The following is a 27,563-nucleotide window of genomic DNA, read 5'->3' on the forward strand; positions in this document are numbered from 1 at the left end:
CAATGCCACAAATGTTAAGGAATAGAAATTATCAGCCCTGTGAAGCCCTTCTTATGCCCCCTCCATGCTCTTTAAAGATAACTAGTATCTTGACTTTAAACATTACTGGTTAATTTTCCTTTTTTTTTTTTTTGTAACTTTATCTAATAGAAATAAGGATTGTATTTTATTTTGTGTTGGACTTCTTTATCTCATTATGTTTCTCTCATTATGTTTGTGGGGTTCATCAATGTAGCTGTAGGTCATTTGTTTTCCTTACTCTTTGGTATTCAATTTTTTGTTTTGTTTTATTTTTTTGAGACAGAGTCTCACTCTGTTGCCCAGTCTAGAGTGCCATGGCGTCAGCCTAGTTCACAGCAACCTCAAATTCCAGGGTTAAAGCAATCCTTCTGCCTCATCCTCCCAAGTAGCTGGGACTACAGGCATGTGCCACCATGCCCGGCTAATTTTGTTTATATATATATATATATATATTTATTTATTTATTTTAGTTATCCAGCTAATTTCTTTCTATTTTTTAGTAGAGACGGGGTCTTGCTCTTGCTCAGGCTCATCTCGAACTCCTGAGCCCAAATGATCCTCCCGCCTCGGCCTCCTAGAGTGCAAGGATTACAGGCATGAGCCACCATGCCCGGCCTGATATTCAATATTTAAACATGCTACAGTTCATTTATTAATTCTACCATAGATATCTGTAAAGTTTTAGATTTTTTGTTTTGTTTCTGCTGTTACGAACAGTGCTTCTTTGAACATTCTTGTATGTTCTTTTGTTGCATGTATATACCTAGGAATTGGGTTACCGGCTCATAGATACGTGTATGTTTAGCTTTCATAGATAAAGCTAAACAGTTTCCTAAAGTTATTCTACCAGGTTATACTCCTGCCAGCCAGTGTATCAGAGTTTGTATTGCACAGAATCCTTACCAATGTTTGGCATTTACAGCCTTTTAAATTTTACCTATTTTAGCAATAATTTTATCTCATTGTGGTTTCATTTGCAATTTTCTGATTAGAATCATATTTTTGAGAATACAGCTGAGTTAGAAAAATCAGTGAGACAATAGGAAAAGTTTCTAATCAGGCAAGCTATATGTGCGTGCATGTCCATTCCTGAAATCAGATCCAAATGGCAATGTGACTTTGAAAAAGCTGTCAACTTTCCAGGACGTGGTTTTCTTGTGTATATATTTGTGGGCTAGATTATGGTCTCTTCCAGCTTTAACAGGCTATAATTCTAATTCTAATGAAAGTTTTAAAGAGTCCTAAACCCTCTTCTAACATATATAGGATTATTCTTTTTGCTATTAAGAGGCCAGTTGCCATATCTGGATCCAAATGCATGCTCACAAAACCCCCCAATAGAAGCAGCCATTCACAAAGCCAGCTAGAGTTCCACCAAGACCTACTTATTTCTAAGTGTTAGGAGATGGGAGAGTTGCAGCACAGAGGTTTCTGGTGTGAATCTTGTCAGAATTAACAAAATTGTGTATTGAAGGAGATTGAAAAATAGAAATGACAATAGCTGACCATGAAACATTGTCCTAGAGATAAATTATTGCCATATATAACATAGCATAGTAAGTTTTACCACTAGCGCTGATGAGAATTCTAGTATTGTAGTAAGTATTTTTTTAAACAATAATACATAATAGGAATTAGCCACTGGAAAATGAACAAAACAGATACATTGGAGATATAAAACTACTCATCAAAATTTATGAGTGCAGAAGTTTCTGCTGAAATATGCATCATGCTTTGCATGTGTTTGTGTGTTTTCCAGAAAATTTGGGAAGACCGAACTTTCTAGAGGGTCATAAAGTATGAACTTAAGCCCATGTTATAAGTGATAAGAGTGGGTGACTGAAAAATATTTTTGTTAAATCTTCATTTATTTCTCTTTTGTCATATATCTCCTACAGTTAAAGCTGCTTAACAGTCTTGTTTACAGTTGAAAAAATACTATTGATTTCTCTGTGTTGTAATTAGCTTGGCGTGCTGTGTGTGTACTGTTTGTTTATTAAGAAGGATCATTCTATGGCTCTTGTCCCCATAAGGTTCTTATGATTTTGAGATGAAATAAAGTCTATGTAAAAGTGTGAACTCTTTTGTTACTTTTGAGAATGAACACAGTTCTTTTAATTATTTAGGGTCTGCTGAAGGGGACACCTGTTTTTGCACCTTAACACATAACTGCACAAAAGGGAAGCTAATATCATCAACTTCTCTTTTTAAGGGTGCTAGGGCAAGCTTTTCTTTATAAAGGAGCTCTAGTCCTCAGAAGTTAATGAATTTATTGGAACTGTATGTTTACTCAGAAATTGAGAATGCTTCTTTTTTTTTTTTGAGGCAGTGTCTTGGTGGGATGGGAAGGCAGTTTATAGAGGAAAAGGAATTGAAAACTTATCCCTTTCCACTCCCTTAAAATGCTGTTTGAGATGTTTACTTCTAAGGTCACACATCTGAAAATATTTGGTTGGGTTTTTTTTCCCCCTTGAGGAGAAAAACTTTGGTAGCTTTGATTTTGTTGTGATTTTCTTCATGCCTAAGGCATTGACATAAAACAGGTGTGAAAATTAATGTCTTATCCATGGGAATTTTAACAGAGCGTGACAACTTTTCTTCTCTCCAATGACTTTTCTTTGTGAACATGAGTGGTGTTTATTACCAAATGTGAATGAACTCTTTTTTGTTTGTTTTATGAACTAAATCTTTCAGAATTGGCTCCAGGGTGCTTCAGGGAGTTTTATCCCTCACTGCTCTTGTCTGTGAACTGTCCACATTCCTCTGCCTTGAACATGAACTTTCTTAACCCTTGGTTCCAACCCCAAATCATGATAGTGGGTGTCTTCACTCTCTATATTCAATCCAAGTGCAAATTCTATTGGTTCTACTTGCCAAATTTATCTGTTTCTCTTTATTTCTGCCATTACTGCTGAGGTCCAAGCCCCTGTAATTAATTAATTCCTTCCCTCCCTCCCTGCCTGCCTGCCTTCCTTCCTTCCTTCCTCCCTCCCTCCCCCCTCCCCAAACCACTGTAATTAATTCCTTCTTTTTTTTTTTTTTTTTTTTTTTTGACAGAGTCTCACTCTGTGGCATCAGCCTAGCTCACAGCAACCTCAAACTCCTGGGCTCAGGCAATCCTACTGCCTCAGCCTCCCCAGTAGCTGGGACTACGGGCATGTACCACCATGCCCGGCTAATTTTTTATATATATTTTTTTAGTTGTGTAGCTAATTTCTTTCTATTTTTTTTTTTTTTTTTTTGGTAGAGACAGGGTCTTGCTCTTGCTCAGGCTGATCCCAAACTCCTGAGCTCAAATGATCTGCCCACCTCGGCCTCCCAGAGTGCTAGGATTACAGGCGTGAGCCACCACGCCCGACCTTGCTGCTATTTCTTTGGATGACTGCAGCCTCCAAATTGTTCTCCCCGCTTCCATGCCTGTGTATTTCAGTCTTCTCCACATAGCAGCCAAGGTCAATTTTTAAAACTATAAATCACATTATATCATCCTACAGCTTAAAACGCAACAATGACTTCTGTGGTTCTTATAATCAAATCTCGACCATGCCCCACAATATCCTCTAAGATCTGACCCCTGTCCCTACTTGTCATCTACCACTCTCCCCCTTGGTGCTGCCACATTCCAGCCACATAGGCCCTTCTTTCTGCTTCTCAAACAGCCCAGCTCATTCTTACCTCAGGGCCTTTGCACTTGCTACTCCTTTGCTTCAGATATCTTCCCAGACATCATACAACTGACATTTGGGTCTTAAGGCACAAAGCCCACTTCCTTAGGGATATCTTCTCTGACCTGTCATTTTGCTTCTTCCAGTCATTCTTTTTCTTGTTAACCTGTTTTGTTTTTATATTTTCTTTTTACCAATAAATTCAAGTAATGTTGTTGTTTGCTTATTTTCTGTGTTTTCTATTAGACTTTTGGCTCCGTGACAGAAAGGTCTTACTATGTCTTAGCTGCAGAAGTATTTACACCTTGTTGTATTCTTTCATTTTTTTAATGAAAATGAGATCATCCTGTATATATTTTTTTGCTGCTTGCTTTTTTTGTCTTTTATTTTAGCTGCATAATTTTCCATTATTTGGATATGTCACACTTTATTTAATCTTCTGTTAATGGACATTTTATCAAAGGATTATCTGTTTAAAAGTTGGGAAACTTATCATTTATCTCCACAAATGAATCCTCTGAGTTCTATATAGAGAAAATAAAGTACAATGCTGACCATGTAAAAATCCTCGTATGTATGTTTCTACACTGCATTTATTTAAAAATTATTATTAGTTTTTCACCATAAATATAATCAATACTCAGTAATTGTGTTGAAGTGTAGCTTCTCTTTGATTAAAATATAGTTCATGGTTAGTTGTGTAACAACCACTCAGCTGTCCTGTGAGGCTGCTCCCTATACATTTTAGTTGGCTTGATGCTGATATGGGAGTTGAACAGTATAAGTTGGTGTGGCTGGTTAGTTTTGGTTTCCCACAATAGTTTTGACAATTCTTATCCTCATCTCTTTGATCCCTTTTTGTTGTTTTCACCAATTATTGAGCAATATTTTCATTAAACAGTAATTGCCTTTTATATTTATTCCAAATTAGGTATTTTTCTTAAAGCATTTATTAATTGGTTTGCCTGTTAATTGCTTAGGAAGAATCCAAATATCATACAAAATAGTGTTCTGCAAGTCTGGATATATTTCTTTTTCCCAGTCTTCCTTCTTGTTATAGTGTCATTACCATGATCATTATTTGAAGAAACTACCAGTGCAGTAATGTATCAGTAATACTGAGTATGACCACCTACTTCTCTATGATAGTTTGGTGTTCATCCCATATAAAGTTAAGAGAATGCCCACAGACATCACCGAGATCCCCTCCAATCTGAGGACTATGATTCTCCTATTTGGGAGAATGTAAGCCTTCAGCTAAAATCCAACCATTGTCAGAGGATTTGGAAGAAGAGTAGGGCCGGGTGGCCTGAATACATCCACTGATTTTAGTTGTATAGTGTTACCTATACACCCTGCTTTACTCAATAGTCTCTTTCTGGAAGAGATGTAAGCTAGTATTTTTTACTATTTTTTTTTGTTGTTGTTATTTGTTTGAGCCTTGGACTAGATATTTTGTATCCCTTTTTTGTCCATTGTTATTTGATCTTCCAGTCAACCCTGTCCGATGAAAAAATTTAGATTTGGAGTGGTTAAGTCACTTGCTCAAGTTCATAAGACAGTGAAGTGGGGAGGCTGATATTTGACCCAGGACAATCTGGTTCATAGTCTGTGCATTTGGATCATGTCTGATTATATATTATAATACTTGTGGGAATTACTTGTGCATTTATATTCATTCACTCCATGTGCATTAATTAAGCACCTGTGATGTGTTAGGGACTGTCTGAATGCTGGAGATTGGCAGGTATTTTTTGCCTTCATGGAGTGAACCTTAGAGCAGATAGACATAAAAGAAATAAGTAAATTATATAGTATGTTAGAAAGAGGTATTAAGTGTTATGAGTTGCAGCAATGACAACTTACCGGTGGGGCTCCAGTGTACTGGAGAGGGGGTTGCATTAATAGAGTGCACCAGGAGTCAGGCTGGGCCTTACTGAGGAGTTGATTGTTGGGCACATATTTGAGGGAAGGAAGGGAATATGTCCTGTAGTACCTGGGGAGTGTTTTAGATGAGGAGACAGCATGTACAAGGGCCCTTAGATGGGAGCACGCCTGGTGTTGGAGGAGTGGTGAGGAGGAGGGCAAGTCAGAGCTGGGCCAGGTTGGGTAGAGTCTTGCAGGATGAGGACTTAGGCTTTGCTCTGTGTGGGACAGGGGCTTTGAGCAGAGGAGTGCAGTGCTGGTGAAGAGAGGCATGATGTTGGGCTCCACCAGAGTTTTAGGTTTGTCAAGTGGTTAGAATGAAGGGGGAGAGGGCCTAGAGGATGTACCGAAGGGCGTGGATATGGAGCTTAAATTGGGTTGGGAGGCAGGTGGGGAAAGGTGCAGAACCAAGAGATGTAGGTTGGAGGCTCCTTAGAGTTAGGGCTAGAGGAGGGAGGTGGACACACAAGAGGTAGTGATCTGTAAGTGGAATGCATGAAACCAAGATGACAGAAGCGTGACAGTTACCGGCAGTGAGAAGGTGTTTGATGTGATTGTAGAGTGTGTGGCTGAGGTGGGGAGAAGACAGAATCATTCAGGGAGAAGAGTGCAAAGAACTGAGTCCAGGAGGGCAGAAGGACCATTGATGTGTGCATTAAAATCACAAAAATTAAGATAGGCAGTCTCGTTGGACTGAATGACAGTGAGGCAGGAGCTACAACCGTAAAAAAGCTAAGAGGCAGCTGAAGGGACCAAAAATGACTAAATCTGCCCTACAAATGGTGATGAGGTCGGATGCTTTCTGTGTGTCTGTTCTTTCTTATGCTCCTTGGCATTTAGCCTTTATTTCTGAATTTGTCTATGTCTTTCCTGAGTTCCTTTAGTTTCTACTTCATTACTACACATTATCTGGCCATCTTTTCTAGGAGTATTTTTGTAGTCTTCCGTTAAAACTGCAGTTGTCCCATTGGGCTTTTATTTTTCTTAATTCTTTGGGTATTTTGGTGTAATTTTTACCTTATCCATTGTGTGGCAACATTTTTTTTTCCTGCTGCATGTTCTTTGGAGGAAGTTTCACTGTTCTTTTCCATATTTTTAAATAGTCTTATGTATGGTTGTTATACCTATTTTTTTGTTACTCAGTGGCATGAGTTTGATTTTCCTGGCAGGAGATTCCTGTGAAGGGAGAGGGAAGTGCCCAGTTTCTCTGCTTGGGGTCCCTTTCCCTCCTCTATATTGCCCTGAGGGACTGTCTGCCCTCTGCTGCTCCCAGCACCTAGCATGGTATTGGAGGGCCTTCCCTTCCAGCCCTGATGCCACCCAAGAGGCCCAAGCCACATCTCTCCCAGGCATTCCCCTTCTTTTTGAGAGAGGGGACAGCCTATGGCCTCCCGAGCATGTTCTGAGCCTCATTTTCCCACCATGCCCAGTAGAGTGCCTGGGTCCTTCTCTGCCCTCCTCTGCAAGCTCCCACCCAGGGTGGGACCTTCCCCTCCTGGTCATGACTTTTTTGCTGGTGACAATTTAGAACTCTTCCTCACCTACTTTCCTCTGCAACCCCCATATTCCCTCTCCCAGCCACATGGCTTCCTGCTCAGGATCAGCTCTTTTCTGTTGCTTTTAGCCATATTTACACATTTTTGAGAATTTGTCCATATTTACATGTTTTGTGTTCATTTGTCTGAAAATGTAATATCTATGTTTTTTCCCCATTCCTGTTTAATATGTCTTGAGGAGAAAAGAGTCAGGAACAAGCTTCTACCACGTTCCTATAGGAAGCAGAAATCCTATAGGAAGCAGTGTTTTAGAAACATCTGAGTATGTATATGTTGGCAGTTATAATTGATCAGAAATGAGGACTGAAGGTTTAGGAATCACTGCCGGAGTAACTGGAGGTGAACTCCTGACATGGCTAATCCTCAGTTGCTTTTGGAGCATAATAGAATTATTGGGCCATCTAGAGGATGACAGGAAGCCAGTGCATGGAGGACACGGCAAAAGGGGCCTCACGAAGATTGGAGAACTGGAAGGCGCAGGGCCTCACCACTGCTGAGTTGAGTCCTTGCCTCTTTGCTCCTTTATACTCATGACATTCTCAAGGGGCCGTTGTTATTCCTGATTCCAGACTTCCTCAGAGCAGGTAAACTGGGCAGGTCTATGTGATAAATGATGTTAGGACTTACCTTTGCTAAAAGAGACAGCTTGTCATGTTCCAGCCATCTAGAAATCCAGATTATTGCTTACACATAATTTTTATATGACTTGTTTATGTACTTTATTTTTAAGAATTATGCCCACAGATTTAACCTTTTATTAATCTACAGTAGCTTTGAAATGCCCTAAATTTCCACTTAGTCAACCTTTATGCCTTTCTACCTTTAAAGTATCTGGGAAGAAAACCAATGAAAAATTTAAGATTAAATGTGTTCTAAATTAAGGTTTCTTCCTGGAAGTAGTATATGCCTGCAGATGTTCTGTGTTGGAAAGGAAAGCACAGTAAACCTGGACTTGGCCTTGAGGGTAGAGACTGTCCCGTCAGAAGATCCTTCTCCACCTCCCTTCTCCTCTCTGCAGTTTGCATCAGTGCTTTTACTCACAAAGAAGATAAGCTTTCTGTTTGGGTCATAAGACAAAGCATATTGAAAAGAAAGCCACAGTTATTTTAGTAGTTGTCTTTCAGATTCTCCAGGAAGTTCTTCCACTTATGATGTGCTTTTGAGAATTATAATACACTTTTCTTGGTTTTCCTTGATATAGGAAATAGATAGACTAAGTTCATTTGATTTTTTTCTTAGAACCCTTTTGTGTTGATAATTTACTTATTTTCAACTAGCTGATATAGTTATTTCTAATGATATATTTCCCTCTGCACCTTGCACTCTGTAGTGAACCTGGATTCTAACTCTAATTATAGTCAACTTACTAGTAGTAGCATCTTGTATTCTTATAGAAATCTATGTCATTTCCAGAATATTTTCACATATATCATCTTGTTTAATACTCTCTAAACCACCCCTTAACACAGGTAGAGGGTTTGATAGATGAGGAAAGATTTGGGTCTAAAACAGAATTTGTTTCTTTTAATATTTAGGGTTTTTAAAAGATCTTTTTCAAGTATATCACTTATGTAACTGCTAGATATATGCTACTGTCAGAGAGGAGCTGACTTTTCCCTTTTAATTATGGGATATAACTATTTTGTATCAATTGATATTTATCATTATCTCTACAATTCTAGTCATTATATCACAGATTATTAAATTTTAGTACTATTTAAGCATGATTCATATTAGTTTAGATATATTAATAAGATGCTGAACTCTTAAAAAAATACATAATAGAACTGTATAATAAGAAAGCTCCAAAATACATGGAACAAAAACTAATAGAACTGCAAGGAAAAATATCCAAGGCCACAATTATAATTTTCAATTCACCTTCTGAATAATTGATGGAACTGGTAGATAGAAAATCAGGATACAGAAGATTCAAACTGTTCATCACCTTGATGTTGATAGCCATTTATAGAACACTCTATTCAGAGCAAGCATGTTTCTCAAGTGCTTACGGAAGTAAGATAAGATGGACTGTATTCCTGGCATTAAGCAACAGTTTCAACAAATTTTAAAAGATTCAGATCATATAGGGTATGTTCTCTGACTATAATGAAGTTAAATTAGAAATCAGTAATAGAAAGATCCCTAGAAAATCCCCAAATGTGTTAAAAGTAAACACATTTCTAAATAAGCCATGTGTTAAAATCAAAAAGGGAAATCGGAAAATATTCTGAAGTGAATGAAAATGAGAATACAACATACCAGAAGTTTTGGATGATAAATAACTCAGTACTTAGGGGGACATTAAGCACCTGTATTAGAAAAGAAGAAAGATCTCAATGACCAGCTTCCATCTTAAGAAACTAGAAAAGAAGAGCAGATGAAATACAAAGTTAGCAGAAAAAAGAAAATACAAATTATACTGGAAATCAAAGAAAACAAAACAAAAAGGTAGAAAAAAAATCAATGAAACCAAAAGCTCATTCTTTGAGATCAGTACAACTGATAAACCTCTAATGTTACTGAACTTAAAAAAAAAAAAGCAAATTACTAATATCAGGAATGGGAGGGCTGATGTCATTACAGATTCTACAAATACTGAAAGGATAATAAGAGAATATTATGAACAACTTTATAACAATAAAATTGACAACTTATATGAACTGGATAAATTCCTTGACAGACACAAATTATCAAAGCTCACTCAAAAATCAGTAACCTGTACTCAAAAATCAATAACCTGCCTAGCTCTGTATCTATTAAAGAAATTAAAATTATAGTTTATAACCTTCTCACGAAGAAAACTTCAGACTCAAATATCTTCACTAGTGTAATCTACCAAATAATTAACTAATTGTATACAAACTGACAAAATTGAAGAATTCATTTTATTTATTTATTTAAGACAAGAGTCTCACTCTGTTGCCCCGGCTAGAGTGCCATGGCATCAGCCTAGCTCACAGCAACCTCCAACTCCTGGGCTAAAGTGATCCTTCTGCCTCAGCCTCCCAAGTAGCTGGGACTACAGGCATAAGCCACCATGCCTGGCTAAGTTTTTCTATTTTTGGTAGGGATGGGGTCTTGCTCTTGCTCAGGCTGGTTTCGAACTCCTGAGCTCAAACAATCCGCCCGCCTTGGCCTCCCAGAGTGCTAGGATTACAGGCGTGAGCCACTACGCCTGGCCAAGAATTCATTTAATGAGGTCAGTATAATCCTGATACCAAAACCAGATAAAGATGTTTTTTTTTTAAAAAAAGACCATTATATATCAATATCTCCTCATGACATAAGTGTAAGCAGTATAAACAAAATCTTAGTCAAATTCAACAATATTTTAAAAGGAAAATACATAATAAGAAAAAGCATTTGGCAAATCCTACTTCCTGACAAAATTTCTCAGCAAACTAGGCATAGAAGTGAACTCCTTAACCTGATAACAGTCACCTGTGAAACTGACAGCTAACATCACACTTGGTGGTGAAAGACAGAATGCTTTCCTCCATAAGATCAGGAAAACAAGGCAAAGATGTCTTCTCTTCCCAGTTCTATTCAAAACTGTGTTGGAGGTTCCAGCCAGTGCAGGTGGGCAAGGGAAACAAATAAAAGGTCTCCAGATTGGGAAAAAATAATTAAAATAGTTTATATTCATGGATATGATTGTCTATGTAGAAAATCTCATGGAAGTACCAAAAAAAGCCAAAAGCCTACGAGAACTAAAAAGTCAGTTTAGCAAGGTTGTAGGATACAAAATCAATGCAGAAAAGGGAATTTCATTTCTCTATACTAGCAATGAGCAATCACAGTCAAAATTTGAAATTTAAAAAGAAGGCATTTACAATAATATCAAACATTATGAAATACTTAAAGGAAATGTGACAAAATAAGTGAAAGACCTATACACTGAAGAGTACAAATGATTGCTGAAATTAAAGAAGGCCTAACCATTTGGAAAGAGATACCTTGATCATGGATTAGAAGACTCAGTATTTTTATTTGAAGAGACATTTCACCAAAGAAGATATACAGATAGCAAATAGCACAAAAAAAGATGTTCAACATCAGTAGTTATTAGGAAAATACAAATTAAAAGCACAAGACACCACTATACACCTATTAGAATCCCAAAATTTAAAAGACTGACCATACCAGGTGCTGGAGAGGATGTGGAGGAACAGGAGCTTTCATATACTGCTGGTAGGAATGTAAAATGGTACCACTCTGTAAAACAGTTTGTTTCTTAAAAAGCTAAATATACACCTACCGTACTATCTAACCGTTACACTCCTATTTATCCACACAAAAAGTAAATATATGCCCATATATAAAGATTTGTGCATAGATATTCATAGGAACTTTATTTTTAATGTATAAAAACTGTAAAGAACCCAAATGTCCATTGCAATATAGCATACAATGGAATACTTCTCAGCAATAAAAGGAATGAACTATTGGTATATATAGGAGGGATGAATCGCAAAACAATTATGCTGACTTAAAGGCCAGAAACCACCCTCTCCAGAAAAGAAAGAGTAAATACTGTATGATTACATTTATATAAAACTCTAGAAACTGCAAGCTAATGTAAGATAATACCATATTAGTGGTTGCTTAGGGATGGAGAGAGGAAGAAACAGAGGTGTAGAGGAGGGAAGAAATTACCAAGTACAAAAAAACTTTTGAGTGTAAAGGATAAATTTTCTATCTTGATTGTGATGATGGTTCTATAGGTGTATACATATGTCCCAACTTAGAAAACTATGCAGTTTATAGGAACTTTATGTCAATTACATCTCAATCAATTTTTTCAAATATAAAAGATATGTTAATATTATTATTGTTCATTTCTGACCTTCAAGAGAAAAACATAAACCATTTCATACTGTTAGCTCTTGTTTATTGAGCTAGTAGAATGTGCTTACCTGCATTGTTCTCAGTTAAAGTTTATAACAACTGAGAAAGAGATGATTTCTCTTCATTTGGCTGTTGAAGCAGTTGTAGCTTGGAGAGCTGCCTGAGGTCATCAGCCAGGAAGAAGTGAGATCAAGTTTCCAAATCAGGCTATCTGGCTCCAAGTCTACTTGCTGGTCAGCATTAAATTGTACTTCTTCCTCATTGTACAGTGTGATGTGTGTAACACTGAATTGGAATCACAGGATCACCTGTCCAGGGTTTTACTAACCATTATTTATTTCTGTGATTAGCTGTTACAAGCTAAGTTATTTTGGGTTGAGCAACAGAGATGTTTTCTGTTAAACAAGAAGATAGCTGTATTTTGTCTTTAGTTATTTGGAGACAGTTATTTGAAGGCGCTCTGTGTGCGTGCGAGGGCAGCCTGTATATTAGCCCTGCAGCCTGGCCACTCTATTGTCAAACAGCATCCTCAAGAGTTCCCTGCTCCCTGGTGGCCCATGACAGGTTGTATTATTATGTAGCCCCCACACCAACTTACAATTGCTATAAAGCTTTTTTCCTGAAGTAATCCACTAGATGGCAGCAGACCCATGTGGAACAGAAGGGATCTTCTGTGCTGAAAATGATGAAGAGCCAAAAATGGGACTGTTTGTGATGAAACAATAATGTATCTTTTTGGATATGTAGGAAATAGTGTACTCTTTCTGTTATAAAAAATTTAATATATTCTTTAAAGTCACCTCTCTGGAAGTCATGGTACAAATAATTCAAAATAGTACAAATAATTAAATAATTATCTACAGATGATACAAAAATAATTTGTAGTCTCATAGAGGTACATCTTGATTTAATTCTATCTCTATTAGATAAACTTTTCTTCAAGAAACTGTTTATGCTTAAAGAATGTTTTTGTACTTGGAAAAATTGTTTCTTAATTTTCACGTTTCATGAGGTTTTTTTCTTTTTTAGTTGGACTTTATGCCAATTAAAATAGAAGTGACTATCCTATAAACTCACAGCACCCTAGGGTAGATAATGAAATGGAACTATAAAGAGTGGACTTGGGGGAGACTCGGAGGATTATCAGTTTTTCCATCCTGATCACCATCCTGCTTGTCATCTGCCTAGAAACTCCTTGTCTCCCTCTTTCTAAGCTTATTTTTCTCAAGGATTTTTGAACATGGTCAACGGGGGTGTGGCAAAAGATCCTATGAATCACTTATCCTACTATTTTTACTTTCCAGAAGAAAAAGAACTTAGGAGATAGCCAAAAACTGGAGAGTAGTAAAATAATAGAGTGGTCGTAATATAGCAATTATGCTACAAAAATGCTTCTCCAATACAACGAAAAAGTAACTGCAATTCTTTTTCTAAATTAAGAGCAGTAGATGAAAATAACCTTCTCAAGCCAACACCTATGATATATTTATAATATATTCTTTCTGAAAATTTCAGAAATTCAACTCAGTATACATACATGTTCAATGGAAATATTGCAGCATTGTTAAATATTTTACCAGATAGACTTAGTAACCTAATGAATATAGTCACCCCTCCATATCTATAGATTCCTTATCTGTGGATACAATCAATTGTGGATTGAAAATATTCAGAAAAAAATAAAAACAGTAAAAATAATACCATATAACTACTACGTACATGGCATTTACAGTAGATATTAGAAGTAATTTAGAGATGATTTAAAGTATACAAGAGTATGTGCATAGGCTATATGTAAATACTATGCCATTTTATCTAAGGGACATGAGCATCCATGGATTTTGGTATTTGTGGGAGGTGGGGGGAGCCTATAACCAATCCCCCAGAGATACTGAGGGATGACTCTACTTGGTACATTGAAATAACATGCTGAGTTGAGTTTGTGAATACAACGTTTTAGTAATTTTTAATAATTAAGGATAAGGATCAGCCAGTATTTTATGTAAAGGGCCAAATATTTTAGGCTTTGCAAGCCACCTATAGTCCCTTGCATATTCTTCTTTGTTTGTTTTATTTATTTTTAACCCTTTAAAACAGTCACAGTTATTATTAGCTTGGAGTGCGAGTGCTATACAAAACCAGGGTATAGGCCCCTGCAGGCCATAATTTGCTGACCTTGGTGTAGGAGGGTAATGCTAGTTATGTAAAAGAAGTCTCTGGAATCTTAGCAGTTCATAAAACCTGAAGAAAGGGTAGGCCTTTATTTCTTGATCAGTTTCAGCTGGGAAGAAGGACCCTTGTAATTGGTGGGGCCATGAACCTTACTTTAAGCACTGCTGGAAACGTCTAAGTATCTCACATCAACTCCTTTAAATTACTTCTTGAAGCTAGACACACTAATTTTTGCTTTGGCAACTGTCACACACCTGGAGTATGAAATAATCTTTTTAAAAGTCTTCTACTTTCAGTCCTTTCAGCACATGGAAAAGTATTTTTTGAAAATCAAGAAATCTACATTCTAACTATAGTTCTGAGACAAGTTACCTATTTTCTTTGATTCTCAACTTCTTTGTTTGTAAAATAGAATTGAACTAATACCATATGATATTTTTTCCAAATTTGATTTGGTAATTTTAGATTTATGTTTTCGTAGGCCCTTTTTCACCTGATCAGATGATTCCTTTAATTGATCCCTCAAAGTATAGACATATTCAAGTTAAAAGAACACAACCAAATTAATGTTGATGTCCCAAAAACCCTCCTACTGTGTATGCCTGGCACATAGTAGATACCCAGTAAATGTTTGTTGAATGAATGAATAATTGAATGAATAATAAATGACCATGATTCCCTTTCTTAACTCTCCTCTTGTTTATGCCTTATGCTTTAGAAATATATATCATTTCTTATATAAGTTTCCATCTTGCCAATGCTCTTTTATGGTTCAGCTATAAAAATACTCATTGAAGGGTCAACAGTGTAGTAAATTCTGGAAATACAAAAATGAATAAAACTTAGTCTTTGCCTTTAAGAGGTTTAACTTCTAGTTGGGGAGACTAATAAGTAATCTGATCATGTTAATTTATGTCTAAGTATGATATTAGAGGTTTGAATCTCCAAAATAAAGTATCCTGTTTCTTACCCTTCAAAACCAATACAAATGCCACCTTCATTAAAGCTTTTGGTATTGTCCTCCAATAGAACACCCATAGTTCAGACAATGAGGTATTTTTGTGGCATTTATTGCTAATGCTGCCTCTTGGGGTTTATATGATGTTTGTACTTTTTTTCCCTTTTCTATCTTCCATTTGTGTTAATGAGAGGAAACTGGCACTCATTAATTAAATATATTCTATTAGGCAATAATATAATGACTACATTCCAAAGAAACTTCATTGTATAAAACATTCTGTTATTTAAATAATTGTTTCAGAGTGAAAAGGAGGTTGTTAGCCAAAGTATTTGATTTATAAGATATTTCAGTATCTATAAAAACTAAATAATATTGAGTAAATCTAGCTTTTGATTATAACTAGCTTGTTAAAGAGTTTGGCCTTTCTTTTGTGATAACTACTATTAATTTCATTATTAATCACCTGTATTATTCATAAAGAAGATAAGCAAAGCCCACCTCAAAGCAGTTTTGTTGCTTTAACAACCAGTTCTTTTCCCTCTCCAAAGACTAGTTTGGTGGTGCTACTTCCCAGTCCATGGTCATGATATTATAACCAAAAAGATCCCAGTGTAATAAAAATCTTGAGTATTAGGTGGCCAAAAATAAATTTCTATTACAGTTCATCCCTTTTGTTTCCTACAATGAACGTACTTCCTTTTGTTTTTTGTACTTAAGCTTGTGTGTGTGTGTGTGCTACTTTCCCACATACAACCAGAATTGCTCTTCCTTTAGGGATAAAACTTGCCTCTTCAGTTTCTGCATCCAGTGCCAAATCTAGTTGGTGATTTCCAGTCCATTCCTTGTCTCTTTCAGCAAAACTGAATGGCATGATTCATTAGCCTGTGGAACAAAGTCTAAGTGTAACCACTAACAATACACCCTATATAAAACAGTGGTGGAAATGAATAGGGAAGGAGACAAATATCTAAATACATACATTGATGAGCAGGAAAAAAAAATATTGGCAGGTACTATAGTTGCCACTCTGTTGTCTCTGCATAACCTTGAGGAATGGCAGAAATTTTACAAATGGATAATTAGGCATAATTGTGAAATACTTCACTTCTACCCCTAACTTCCCAAATCTAAGTTTCTTTCTGGCTGTAGGTGAAAACAGCACCCTGGAGTGGTTGTTCTTTGAGACCATGAAGATCCTATAGGACAGCACTTCAACTTCCCAAGTTACGGTCTCCCGGGTGACACCATAATTGAGTCTTCAGTAAGCCATTAAACATTCTATTAATAGAAGTCCAGCAGCTTCTGGATAATGGAGTATGTGGCAGAGCAGTGACTGTTGTCTTTGGGACATCTATTAATTTTTTTTCTCTGTAAAGTAATTTCTTGACCAGAAGCACTGGTGTGTAGAATACCACAGTTGTGACTAACACATGGTATAGGACTCTGGTAGAAGCACGAAGGGGGAAAGGGTAGAGGAAGCGTAACTGAGTCCAGAGCCATACTATTTCAGTGAATGTAACATTCTGTCTCCTCCAAGATAAGAACATCATACTTGTCTTGCCACTGGCCAGATGGCTGATACCCTCAAGAATGACACTGTATCACCAGTTTTTGATGGCTGTTACAGATTAGTATATGGCAGCACCAGTCATCATGTTGGTCTAAGTAAGGGAAAGTACGTGTTAGTGAGCCTGTATGTGGCTTTTATTCCTATAACCATTGCTGGTTTCTTATCCTATTGAACGTTCAAGTTCTGTAGGAGGTAGAACGAGAGGCAGGCTGATTGACATAGAGCAAAACATAGAAAGGGTATCCCAGCAAGGTAACATATAGCCCACTCCTGGTGGACAGCTTGAATCACTTGGTTCCTGGTATATCACTGTTTACTCTTTATCCAGGGCTCAGTAACAAGGCCAAAACCAAGTCCTCAAAAAGATCACATTGTTTGCCAAGAGAACATGGTTTTGCTCCAGTATTCTAGGGATTGTTGTGTTTTTCCTATTGTTACTTGCCAGTAGTTTTCTGCAGTCTCCCAATATTACACAGGCTTGTTACCATTGGACCAGCTGGTTCATTAAAAGTAATTTGTAAAGCTTCTTAACCACCACTTGAATTAGCTGGATAGCCTTTTCCTTTGGAGGTTGAAGCTAACGCCAGTAAGTAACCTTTTGAGTCCTTCAGTAAAGGGTGGGAGCAGCATAAAAGGTCTCACCAAGCACTATTTTCTAATTGTGCTTGAGGCTGCAAAGAAAAGCACTTTGTAGAATTATGTCAACCATCCATACAGATTAATTGACCAAAATTCTTCACTGAGAAAACAGTACCCTGTATTTTCATGGAATTTATTTTCTACCTACTGGTATACTTAGCCTTCCTTACCAGGCATCTAAGAATACAAGTTTCTTCCTGCTTTTCAGGTCATAAAAGCAGATGTAACCAGTGTATTGGAGTAGTATAGTGTCCTGTAGAAAGGGGAAAACTAAATTGTAGTATATATGGAGAGAGTATACATAACCCTGAGATATGATTGTGAATGCTCGCAGCTGTCCCATCCGACTGATAGCAGATCCCTTCTTATGTTCTCTATTTTTTAGGACTGAACAAAAAATATTTGCTATTTCAGCAGGTGTGTACAAAGTGTCAGAGATTGCAATGATCTATTGTAGTAAATGGATCACATTTTGAGGAGTATTACAGTTGGAGTCACCATCTAAATAAGCTTCTGCTCATTGTCCTATTGCTGAGTATATCTGTTTAGAAACTGGGGAGTTACCACGTGGTGGATTTAGGCTCCCACTGGCTCTATCAGAAGTTGTTCTACTTAATTCTTTTCAATGGATAAATAATTTTTATATAGTGTTCATATAGTATAGTTTAACTACACTTTTTCTCATTGTATCCTGGTTATTTATTTTCTCCCATGTATACACACACACACTTAAATGTATTTGTATTTAAGTACATATTTTTTATGTAACACTTAACAAAATGTTGTTATGTAGTCAAATTTGTCAATATTTTCCTCCATGATTTTTAGTTTTGTATCATGCTTAGCTAATATTTTATCTCTTTCTCCAAGATCATATATAATATCATTAAATAAATATATATTTATATTTTCATATAGCAGTTTAATGTTTTAAATTTTAAATTAATAATTTATTACAAATTTATTTTGCTATATGATGTGAGAGTAGAGTTCTGTTCCCTCCCCAAAATAGTTTTCCTGCTGTCATTTGTTGAATAATCTATTTTTTCTCAATTTGACGTTTTTTAAAAAACAAGAACTCTTAGAGTTGAGATAAATACCAACCTTTATTCTATAGAGGCCCACACTACAGTTTGCATCATCAACATGCTCTTTTTTTTTAATAAAAGCTTTAATCCCTACATAAGGTAGTCTAAGAAAATATGTTCAGGTTGAGATGGAAGTGCATAACTTATTGCAAGCAGTCATAAAAACAGCAAACAAAATTTCTCCATCCTACAAAAGGAAAATTGGCACAAAAAAAGCAAAATGAAATTCATTTGAAATCAACCAAATGGTAACAGTTGCTATTAATATGTGCTATATGATTCCTCTCTAGAGTTTGTGTTTTTCAGCCTTGACTTGAAAGCAATGTTTATTACATCATCCTCAATAACAAAAGTTATCCTGCTGTTTGGAATACTTTATCATTCCCTTGAGTCCATAAATAAATCATGATTATTTAAAAAGAGTTTAAGTGCAAGAGCCAGGTATGGTGGCTCATGCCTGAAATCTCAGCTACTCAGGAGGCTGAGGCAGGAGGATCACAAGTTGGAGGCTGCAGTGAGCTATGATCCTGCCAGTGCACTTTGGCCTGGGCAACAGAGCAAGACCCTGTCTCTTAAAATATAAATAAATTAAATTAAAATAAAAAGCATTTAAGCTATATAAATAAACCATTCATTAAAATAAAAAGAATGGGTAGTTTGGAATGTTTTCCTCTAATTCTTGGAAATGAACTAGAGAGAGATCTTTGAGACTAATTTTCAACTTATTTCTACTTTACTTTTTTTTTTTTTTTTTGAGACAGAGTCTCGCTTTGTTGCCTAGGCTAGAGTGAGTGCCATGGCGTCAGCCTAGCTCACAGCAACCTCAAACTCCTGGGCTCAAGCGATCCTTCTGTCTCAGCCTCCCAAGTAGCTGGGACTACAGGCATGAGCCACCATGCCCGGCTAATTTTTTCTATATATATATTAGTTGGCCAATTAGTTTCTTTCTATTTATAGTAGAGACGGGGTCTCGCTCTTGCTCAGGCTGGTTTCGAACTCCCGACCTCGAGCAATCCACCCGCCTCGGCCTCCCAGAGAGCTAGGATTACAGGCGTGAGCCACCGCGCCCGGCTCTACTTTACTTTTTATTTATACACACATAATGTAAAACTATAGGCCCTTCTCTTTTTGTGAAGAGCCTTTTTCATTTCATTGCAATAGTCATAGATTCCTGGATTGTGAGCTTAGCATGACTTTTAACCCCTTGGTTTTTCATTTTAAAATCTTTAAATATTCTAAACATCAAAAAAAGAAAAGTATAATATCATGAACCATTTACCTGAATTTACCAATTGTTGATATTTTTCAACTTTTGTTTAATATATTCCTCTCTCCATATTCAGATTTCTCCAGTTGTCCCTACAGGTTTTTTTTTATAGTGCTTGCTTTTTCCTGATTCAGAATCCAGTCAAATATCATACAGTGCCTTTTGGGTCTATCAGTTTTAGGTGCTTTAGTTATTTAATTTAGAAAAGCTCCCCTGCTTTTGTCATATTTTTTTTTCTTTTGTGACATTGACAAATTTTCTAGTCCAGGCCAATTGTCTTGTAGATTATCCTACAGTCTAGATGGGTCTTATTTCTTCCTCTTGATAAGGTTATACATTTTGGCAAGAAAAGTACATAGATCATATTGTGACTTTCTTATCGCATCATGTCAAAAGGTTCATAATGTCACTTTGTTCCATTGTTGGTGCTAAATTTGATCATTTGTTTTTAGACAATAGATTTATCTATTATGAAGTTATCTCTTTTATATTAATGGCATCTCTATGGTGGTAATTGGAATAGTGTGAATGTCCTGTGGTTTTAGCATCATTCAATGATCTTTGCCTGAATCAGTTATTATATAGATAATTGAAAAATGACTTTTTAAATTCTATTATTCCTTTCTCATTTATTAACTATAATCCATTTACTTTATATTCTAATGAAATATGTATTTGTTACAGTTAACACAAATTTTCATGCCTCTAGAGTTACATGATAGTCTGTGTGCCATTGTATTTATTTAATGTCTTGGTGGAAGAGGTAAGAAGATAGCATTTTTGGATCATAGATACAGTTTCACAAGTTAATGTTCCCACACAATTTCCTCTTGAAAATTAATTCATTTTTTGTTACTAATTAGATTTGAATAAACCATTTATTCTTTTCTCTCAATTAATGTTTGCTCTTTTTATCTATTTATTTTTCCATCTTTTAAACTGCCAATTGTTTATAGGTATTAATTTATAACTTATTATTTCTGTTGCCCTAACATTTGTGACAATTAATATGTCAATTTTCTATTATAATAGCTGTGGAAATACAAAGAGCTCTGAATCAGCTTGGAACCCCTCAAGATTCACCTGAATTGAGGCAACAGCTGTAAGTATTTAATTAAACAAGCAAAAGTGGAAAAAAATGAAACCTTTTGCTATTATTATGTTGTTTTGACAGGGTACTGTATAGTATTTATTTACTGGAGGAAACAGTGGAAATTTAATAAAGTTTTTCTTCTACGTTATCCATACATTTGCACCAAGCTTTTGGGTAGGGTTTTCCCTGTCCAGAGTAGGCAGGTGCTTTTCTTTGTTTTAAAGATCTGGCTTACTCTATCAAAGCAGAATTTCTTTAGTTGCCTTTCTTATACCTCTTACACTGGTTGTTTCTGGCAGCTTTTGAAAAATTACCCTCTAGCATCTGAATGTATGTGATTTACTTTTCATAGCTGGCAATCCCTGCAGTGACTGGATTTTTATTTGGTTTAGCTCCAATACATATCCAGTTATGTGAACTATCTCCCCCCAAATTTATACCTATTTCCTTGAATTTTAGAAAGCAATAGCTTCTGTTAGAAAAGAAAAGTTGTAGTGAAGTTATATAACACATATTCCAGGAAATTAATGTGATATTAGTATAACAGCCATATTTTGTCTATAGTATGTTAAAGATTTTTCAGATGTTTTTACATATTTTCTCATATACTATACAAAATAAGAGTGGGATAGATGATCAAAAGAAGTATTTCCATTTTGTGCATAAGGAAAACATGTCTTTTGTAGGTTTGATGATTTGCCTAATATCATGTAAAACCTGTTAAATCTTATTTATTTCAGTGCTGTTACTTACGGCTATAAATTTAAAGTAATATATATCTAGGAAGCAGTATTTCCAAACAATGTTAACTATAGAAGGAAAATTGCAAAGAGGAAGATATTAAAAGACAAGTAATAGAACTCATATTTTTATGAAATACAATATGAAGAATTACAGTCATCTCTATATTGTATTTTTTTAGGTTGATTGGTGTCAACCTAAATATGAGGATTCTGAATATGTAGACATGATCATTAAGATCTTCTTTTTAAAGCTTTGATTATATTACTACTTCTAAAGATTTAACAAAAACATATTAAAGATAAAGTATTTGGTAAATAGAGATATAAATAGATAATTATTTTCCCTTATCAGTCAAATTTAGGTATCTATACTTAACCATATTCTTATCCTAGTATCTCATTGTTTTAAAGGATTCTAAGTGTGGCCAATCCATGTTTAAAATGAGAGGTAATATATATTGAGAGGTACTGATGTTGTAATTTGTAAAACAGCACATTAATACAGCTTATTTTTTAATGTAATGTTTTTTAATTAGAAATCTCACTTTTTAATAAGATAGCTACATAAAGTATGGTCTACAGTTGGCCCTCCATATCCACTCTTTATGCATTCTCAGACTCAATCAACTGTGTATCAAAAATATTCAAGAAAAAAGCCATAAAAAACAGTAAAAAATAATACAAATTAAGCAATACAGTATAATAACTATTTCCATAGCCTTTACATTGTATTAGGCATTATAAGTGATCTAGAGATAATTTAAAGGATATGGGAGGATGTACCTAAGTTATCTACAAATACTATACCATTTTTTATCAAGTACTTGAGCATCTGTGGATTTTGGTATCCACGGGGGTCCTGGAACCTAGCCCCAAAGGATACTGAAGGATGACTGTAATTTACTTCTTTTATTGTGTTCTGTTCCCTTTATGAGGAAATGCTGTTATTTTTTCCACAGCAAACTTAAATAATAGTAAATTTGTTGTACTATTATTAGCATTTCCCTCCCCTTTTAAAAAAAGTATCTATAGCATATAAATGTCCACTTAGAAAAATAAAAGCCATATTCCTAGGGCCTATAAGCTGAACAGAGTCTAAGGCAACAAATCTTTACTTGCTCAACTGACCTCCCAGGTGTGGGATGCAGATAAAAGTCTCCCACACCCCCAGTATCTCAAACATAAATGATGCAACATCCACTGATCTCTCAGTTAAGTTTCCTTCTGACTTATCTGTGTCTCTAAATGGCTGCTGCTGTTTATTTCTCTAAGCTCAGTTACCCTGTATGAGTGAACAACCTGCCATGTAATATTTGCTCAATATTTATCAAAGAATAGGATCTGAAAATGTTGTTTTACTAGAGAAAGTTAACGCCAGTCTATGAAAAAGCAATTTTTCTAATATCAAGGTTGATTCAAGTGGCAGAGTTGTAGCTTAAAGAAGTATATTAGTTCTTTGGCTGTAATGTGTGTTTTCTCACTTTAGGCAACAGAAGCAGCAGTACACTAACCAACTTGCCAAAGAAACAGATAAGTACATTAAAGAGTTTGGATCTCTGCCCACCACCCCCAGTGAACAGGTATCAAGCTTTAAGACACATTTTTGATGGTATTGAATGTGAAAGAAATCAAATGCATTGTAGGATCTTTGAACTGTTATGCTAGAAAGGAAATTAGGGGACAAAAAATTTCTGTTTGAGATTAGTTCACAAAACACAAAACTGTATTTAATTGCTCAGGTAGTATCCTGTGGTTCAATAAAGCAAAAATTATTTCCATGCAGTTGCCCTGACCCATAATTAAGTAAGCTTTCAGAAAATGCTTCCTGAGTAATTGTTTCCTGGCCTTCCGGGACCGACTCCATGCAACATGCACACTCATTCAAGATGTAAGGTGTCCTAGGGGTGCATATTTATTTCCTTGGTTACTTAATAGAAGGTATTACTTAGGTAAAAGAATAAGGCTTTATTTGCCTTAAAAAATAACTACTTTAAAATAACCTCAAAATCATCACCCAGTTTTTAGCAGCATGAAAATTTGAGGTGAGAAATCTAGCAATATGGGCCTTTTGCCTCCAGATAAATATATGCAGTGTTTGGACACATTGTCAAAATGTTGAGAGTTAATTGGTAAGGCCTTGTAATTGAGGAGTGAGTGAAAATTTCAGAATTTAAACTTCACAGCTTGATTCTAGTAGGCTTTTTCTCTCTTTCCTCTAGCGTCAAAGAAAAATACAGAAAGATCGCTTAGTGGCTGAATTCACAACTTCACTGACAAATTTCCAAAAGGTCCAGAGGCAAGCTGCTGAGAGAGAGAAAGAGTTTGTTGCTCGAGTAAGAGCCAGTTCCAGAGTATCTGTAAGTATTTTAAAAGGCCTTCTAAAAATGAACATGCTGTTTTCAAGGGTCCCATAAAAGTCCGCATTAGCATGATGTTTTTAAGTCATAAAGATCTGTGGCTATCTTAGAAATCAACATTTGACTATTTTTATTATTTATATTTATTATTTTTAAAAAGGATGATAGTTATGTATTACCATATTTTGTCTATGTTGCAGAACAAAAGATTATGTAAAACTATAGAGACATATTTTGTCAAAAAAGATTAGAGATCAAATCCTGAGTAGTATCCCCATATTGCCTTGGCACTGAGGCTTCCTATTTGTGTACCTGCTAGTCTAGACCACACATTACTCCTGGATTACATGATGCTGATGGAGATGAACAGAGCAAATATATTGTATGAATGTGGAATATAAACCTAGAGAAAATAAATGAAAGGAAGATTTACAGTGGAATTTTGAATAAATCTAATTTTAAATTTCCTTAGAAACTATTACAAGTTGTTTCCTTATTCTTTAACATATGGATTCCAAGACTAGCCAGGCATGGTGGCACATGCCTGTAATCACAGGTACTTAGGAGGCTGAGGTGGGAGGATTGCTTGAGCCTACAAGTTCTTTGGGCAACATAATGAGATCCTGTGTCAGAAAAATAAAACAAATTGGTCTGCCAAGACTGCATTAAATTGTAACATGATAATATTTATTATTTGGCCCTTGAGAATATTTAATGAATTCCTTCCTTGTTACATGATTATATTATGACTTGAAGCAGTTGACCTAAAAAATTAGAACAGGAATTTCCCTCTCTTTGTCAACACACACATATATACACACGTACACAAATCAGTTTAAATTATTATAAGGGAAAATGCGAGTGTTACTTATTTTTCTTATATTTGCTTTCTTTGTCCTTGTCAATCCATACGATATTATTCAGGGTGGTTTTCCTGAGGAAAGCTCAAAAGAAAGGAATCTTGTATCCTGGGAAAGGTAAGAAATACAAAACATTTTATATATCAAAAGATAATTTTTCAAATCTTATACATTATTGTCCCTGGAACAGAATTAAAACTGTCAGTATATAATACCATAAATATCCTAAGTTATTTACAAATTAAAAACAGTAAGTTGAAAATTTTTCCAAAATAATTACAAAGTATTTGTTATAAAATATATAAATAAATTATCCAAATATTTATTGACTTGATTTTTAATATAAATTATTCCCTTATGTGAGATTTACATCAGCCAAGAAGAAATATTCAGTTGCCAAAATATAGCTTCCAAAAATTAAATACAAACTCTAAACTCAGACAATATAAATGGAATGAAAAATGAATAAAATTTGATTAACATATCTGTTATATTCTTATAATTGTTTTAAGTGAGCAGTTCTGTGACTTTGAAGAACAAAATATCCTATTTAGTGAGTATATCTTAAGTAGGAAATGAGTCCCATTGTTTTGAATACCAGTCTTTGTTTTTTCCATATTATTTTTTTTCTTTTAGTCAAACTCAACCTCAAGTGCAGGTGCAGGATGAAGAAATTACAGAGGATGACCTCCGCCTTATTCATGAGAGAGAGTCTTCCATCAGGCAACTTGAAGTAAGCCTTACATTGTAGAGTTGGGCTGCTGCTCTGTTCTTAAGATGCTTAGATCATGCTGGGAGAAGGGTTAAAAAAGAAAACTAAATAAATATATCAATTTTGTGGCATTTCTAATATATAAGTTGGAATAATTCCTTTTTTTAAAAAAAATAATCTCTTTAGTATTTGTGCTAGGATGAGAGAACATACTTTTTCTCCCACCCCAACTTTTTAAAATTGTATTAAGTCATCTACAGGTCACTTTGGTATTGAGAAAATATCAGTCTAGAGATAAATATCTGTCCAGAGAGTCTGGAGTCTTCCCTTGGCAAGTGATATACATCATAAGGCTTTAAAAATATTTTATTTTTCTTTGCTATATTTATGATATCAAAGAGATTTAAAGGATTTAGTTAAGCCATAGTTCTTATGGAACCTACCTAGTTCTGGAAGGTGGCCTAATAGTAGTTAACAATGACTGCAATTTATTGAAAACCTTCCTTGTACTAGGTGCTAAGTGATAAATTCTTTATGTTAATGATCTCATTTAGTCCTCATAGAAACTCTGTGAAGTAGTTAACTGTGTTATGCTCATTGTCATTTTATAGATGGGCAAACAGTCTGGATTCTAAGACTATATTAAGTTTTAACCAAATACTATTTGTTATTTGGCCTTTGAGAATATTTAATGAATTCTTTCCTTGTCAACTTAGGATCCTAAATATTGCATATTATCTTGGTACTTGTTGATGGATATGTAAATTGTCCCACCTACCTCAAAAAAGTATTTAGGCTTTTTTCTCTTTAATTGGGCAAAATATTAAATAATAGTTATATGTTGAAGAAATAAGTAAATTTATAACTTCTTTATCTAAGAAATTTATAATTTAGTTATCCAGTAATGACATTTATAACTTCACTAATCCATTGTACGTTCAAATTGGTTTATGTGAGACTTTAAATTAACACCTACTACTTTACTTATTATTTATATTTTTAACCATTCTGAGAGCATTAGACATTTTATTTTTTAAATTGTAAAATTAATGTATACATTTTTACTGGAAATATGTCATAGAATATTTTATACTCTTGTAAGCAGTTACTGCTTGTGACAGCAAAACTATTAGTGAATTGCATAAAATAAACTCAGTAGCCCATGGCCGTTTTCTGTTATAGATCCTTCATTTCCATCCTACCTTACTTGATATGTTTCATGTCACAAACATTTTAGAGAACTGGTAGTGGTTGTTCAAAGTGCTTTTAATTAGGATTGCTCATTGTAAAATATTTTCCTGATATTTCCAGAACTTATGTGTTAAATCTAGATGCATGCTCACCTATATGTGAGTGCTGGTTTGGGGTTTTTTAATATTCCCCTTTTGTGGAGTGGGCACTGACTTTCTGATTGTAATAATATATCCCTTTTTTTCTTAGGCTGATATTATGGATATTAATGAAATATTTAAAGATTTGGGAATGATGATACATGAACAAGGAGATGTGATAGGTAAGATCTACCGATTCAGATTTTGTGAGGTGGGAGCAAGCTACATGCAGTTTACCTGTGATGACTTTCTTATACAAGAGTGACTGCTTCCTTTCTCTTGTGGTTTCCCTGGAATCAAAGCATAGTCTCCGCAGCAGACAAAGCGTCACCCTTGACATTATCTAAAAAGGAACTTGTTTTTGGCTTTTACTGGCTGAAATGACCAGCTTCATTTACTTCAGAAGCCCAAAGTTAATCAGTGCCTGCTGCTGCCAAGACCATGGAAGGCACCATGTAGAATCATTCCAGCTTATTTCCAGGGCTTCTGCTTTCAGTCCTATTCCAATTTAATTCCCATCACACCAAGGACTTTTGGGGGGAAACTTTTGGTATTTATAAATGTGTATGCTATCTTGTCTTTTAGGTAGGAATAGGTAGCCATTTTCCTGATTATTCATTCTAATAGGTTTTTGGTAGATTAATTTAGTAGCATTACTTAGATAGATGCCAGGAATTCTTTCTAAAAATTCTTTAAACAAATTTACCAAGAATCCCTTTCAGTTTTGAATGTAATAATTCTTCAGTTAAGA

At 35.2% G+C, this 27,563-nt stretch overlaps 1 protein-coding gene across 2 annotated transcripts in view; it reads left to right on the plus strand.

Moving 5' to 3' along the window:
- The window catches only part of STX7 (syntaxin 7), a 48,301-nt gene that overhangs the window by 13,591 nt on the left and 7,147 nt on the right, over positions 1-27,563 (plus strand). For both annotated transcript variants that reach the window (XM_012736629.3, XM_012736628.2), the window contains 6 exons: positions 20,749-20,818; positions 23,039-23,132; positions 23,772-23,909; positions 24,834-24,886; positions 25,406-25,502; positions 26,922-26,994. In XM_012736629.3, the coding sequence (XP_012592083.1) occupies positions 20,749-20,818; positions 23,039-23,132; positions 23,772-23,909; positions 24,834-24,886; positions 25,406-25,502; positions 26,922-26,994 (525 nt within the window). The remainder of the gene's footprint in view (positions 1-20,748; positions 20,819-23,038; positions 23,133-23,771; positions 23,910-24,833; positions 24,887-25,405; positions 25,503-26,921; positions 26,995-27,563) is intronic.

This window comes from Microcebus murinus, chromosome 5 (assembly GCF_040939455.1).
Source record: "Microcebus murinus isolate Inina chromosome 5, M.murinus_Inina_mat1.0, whole genome shotgun sequence".
Taxonomy (NCBI): domain Eukaryota; kingdom Metazoa; phylum Chordata; class Mammalia; order Primates; family Cheirogaleidae; genus Microcebus; species Microcebus murinus.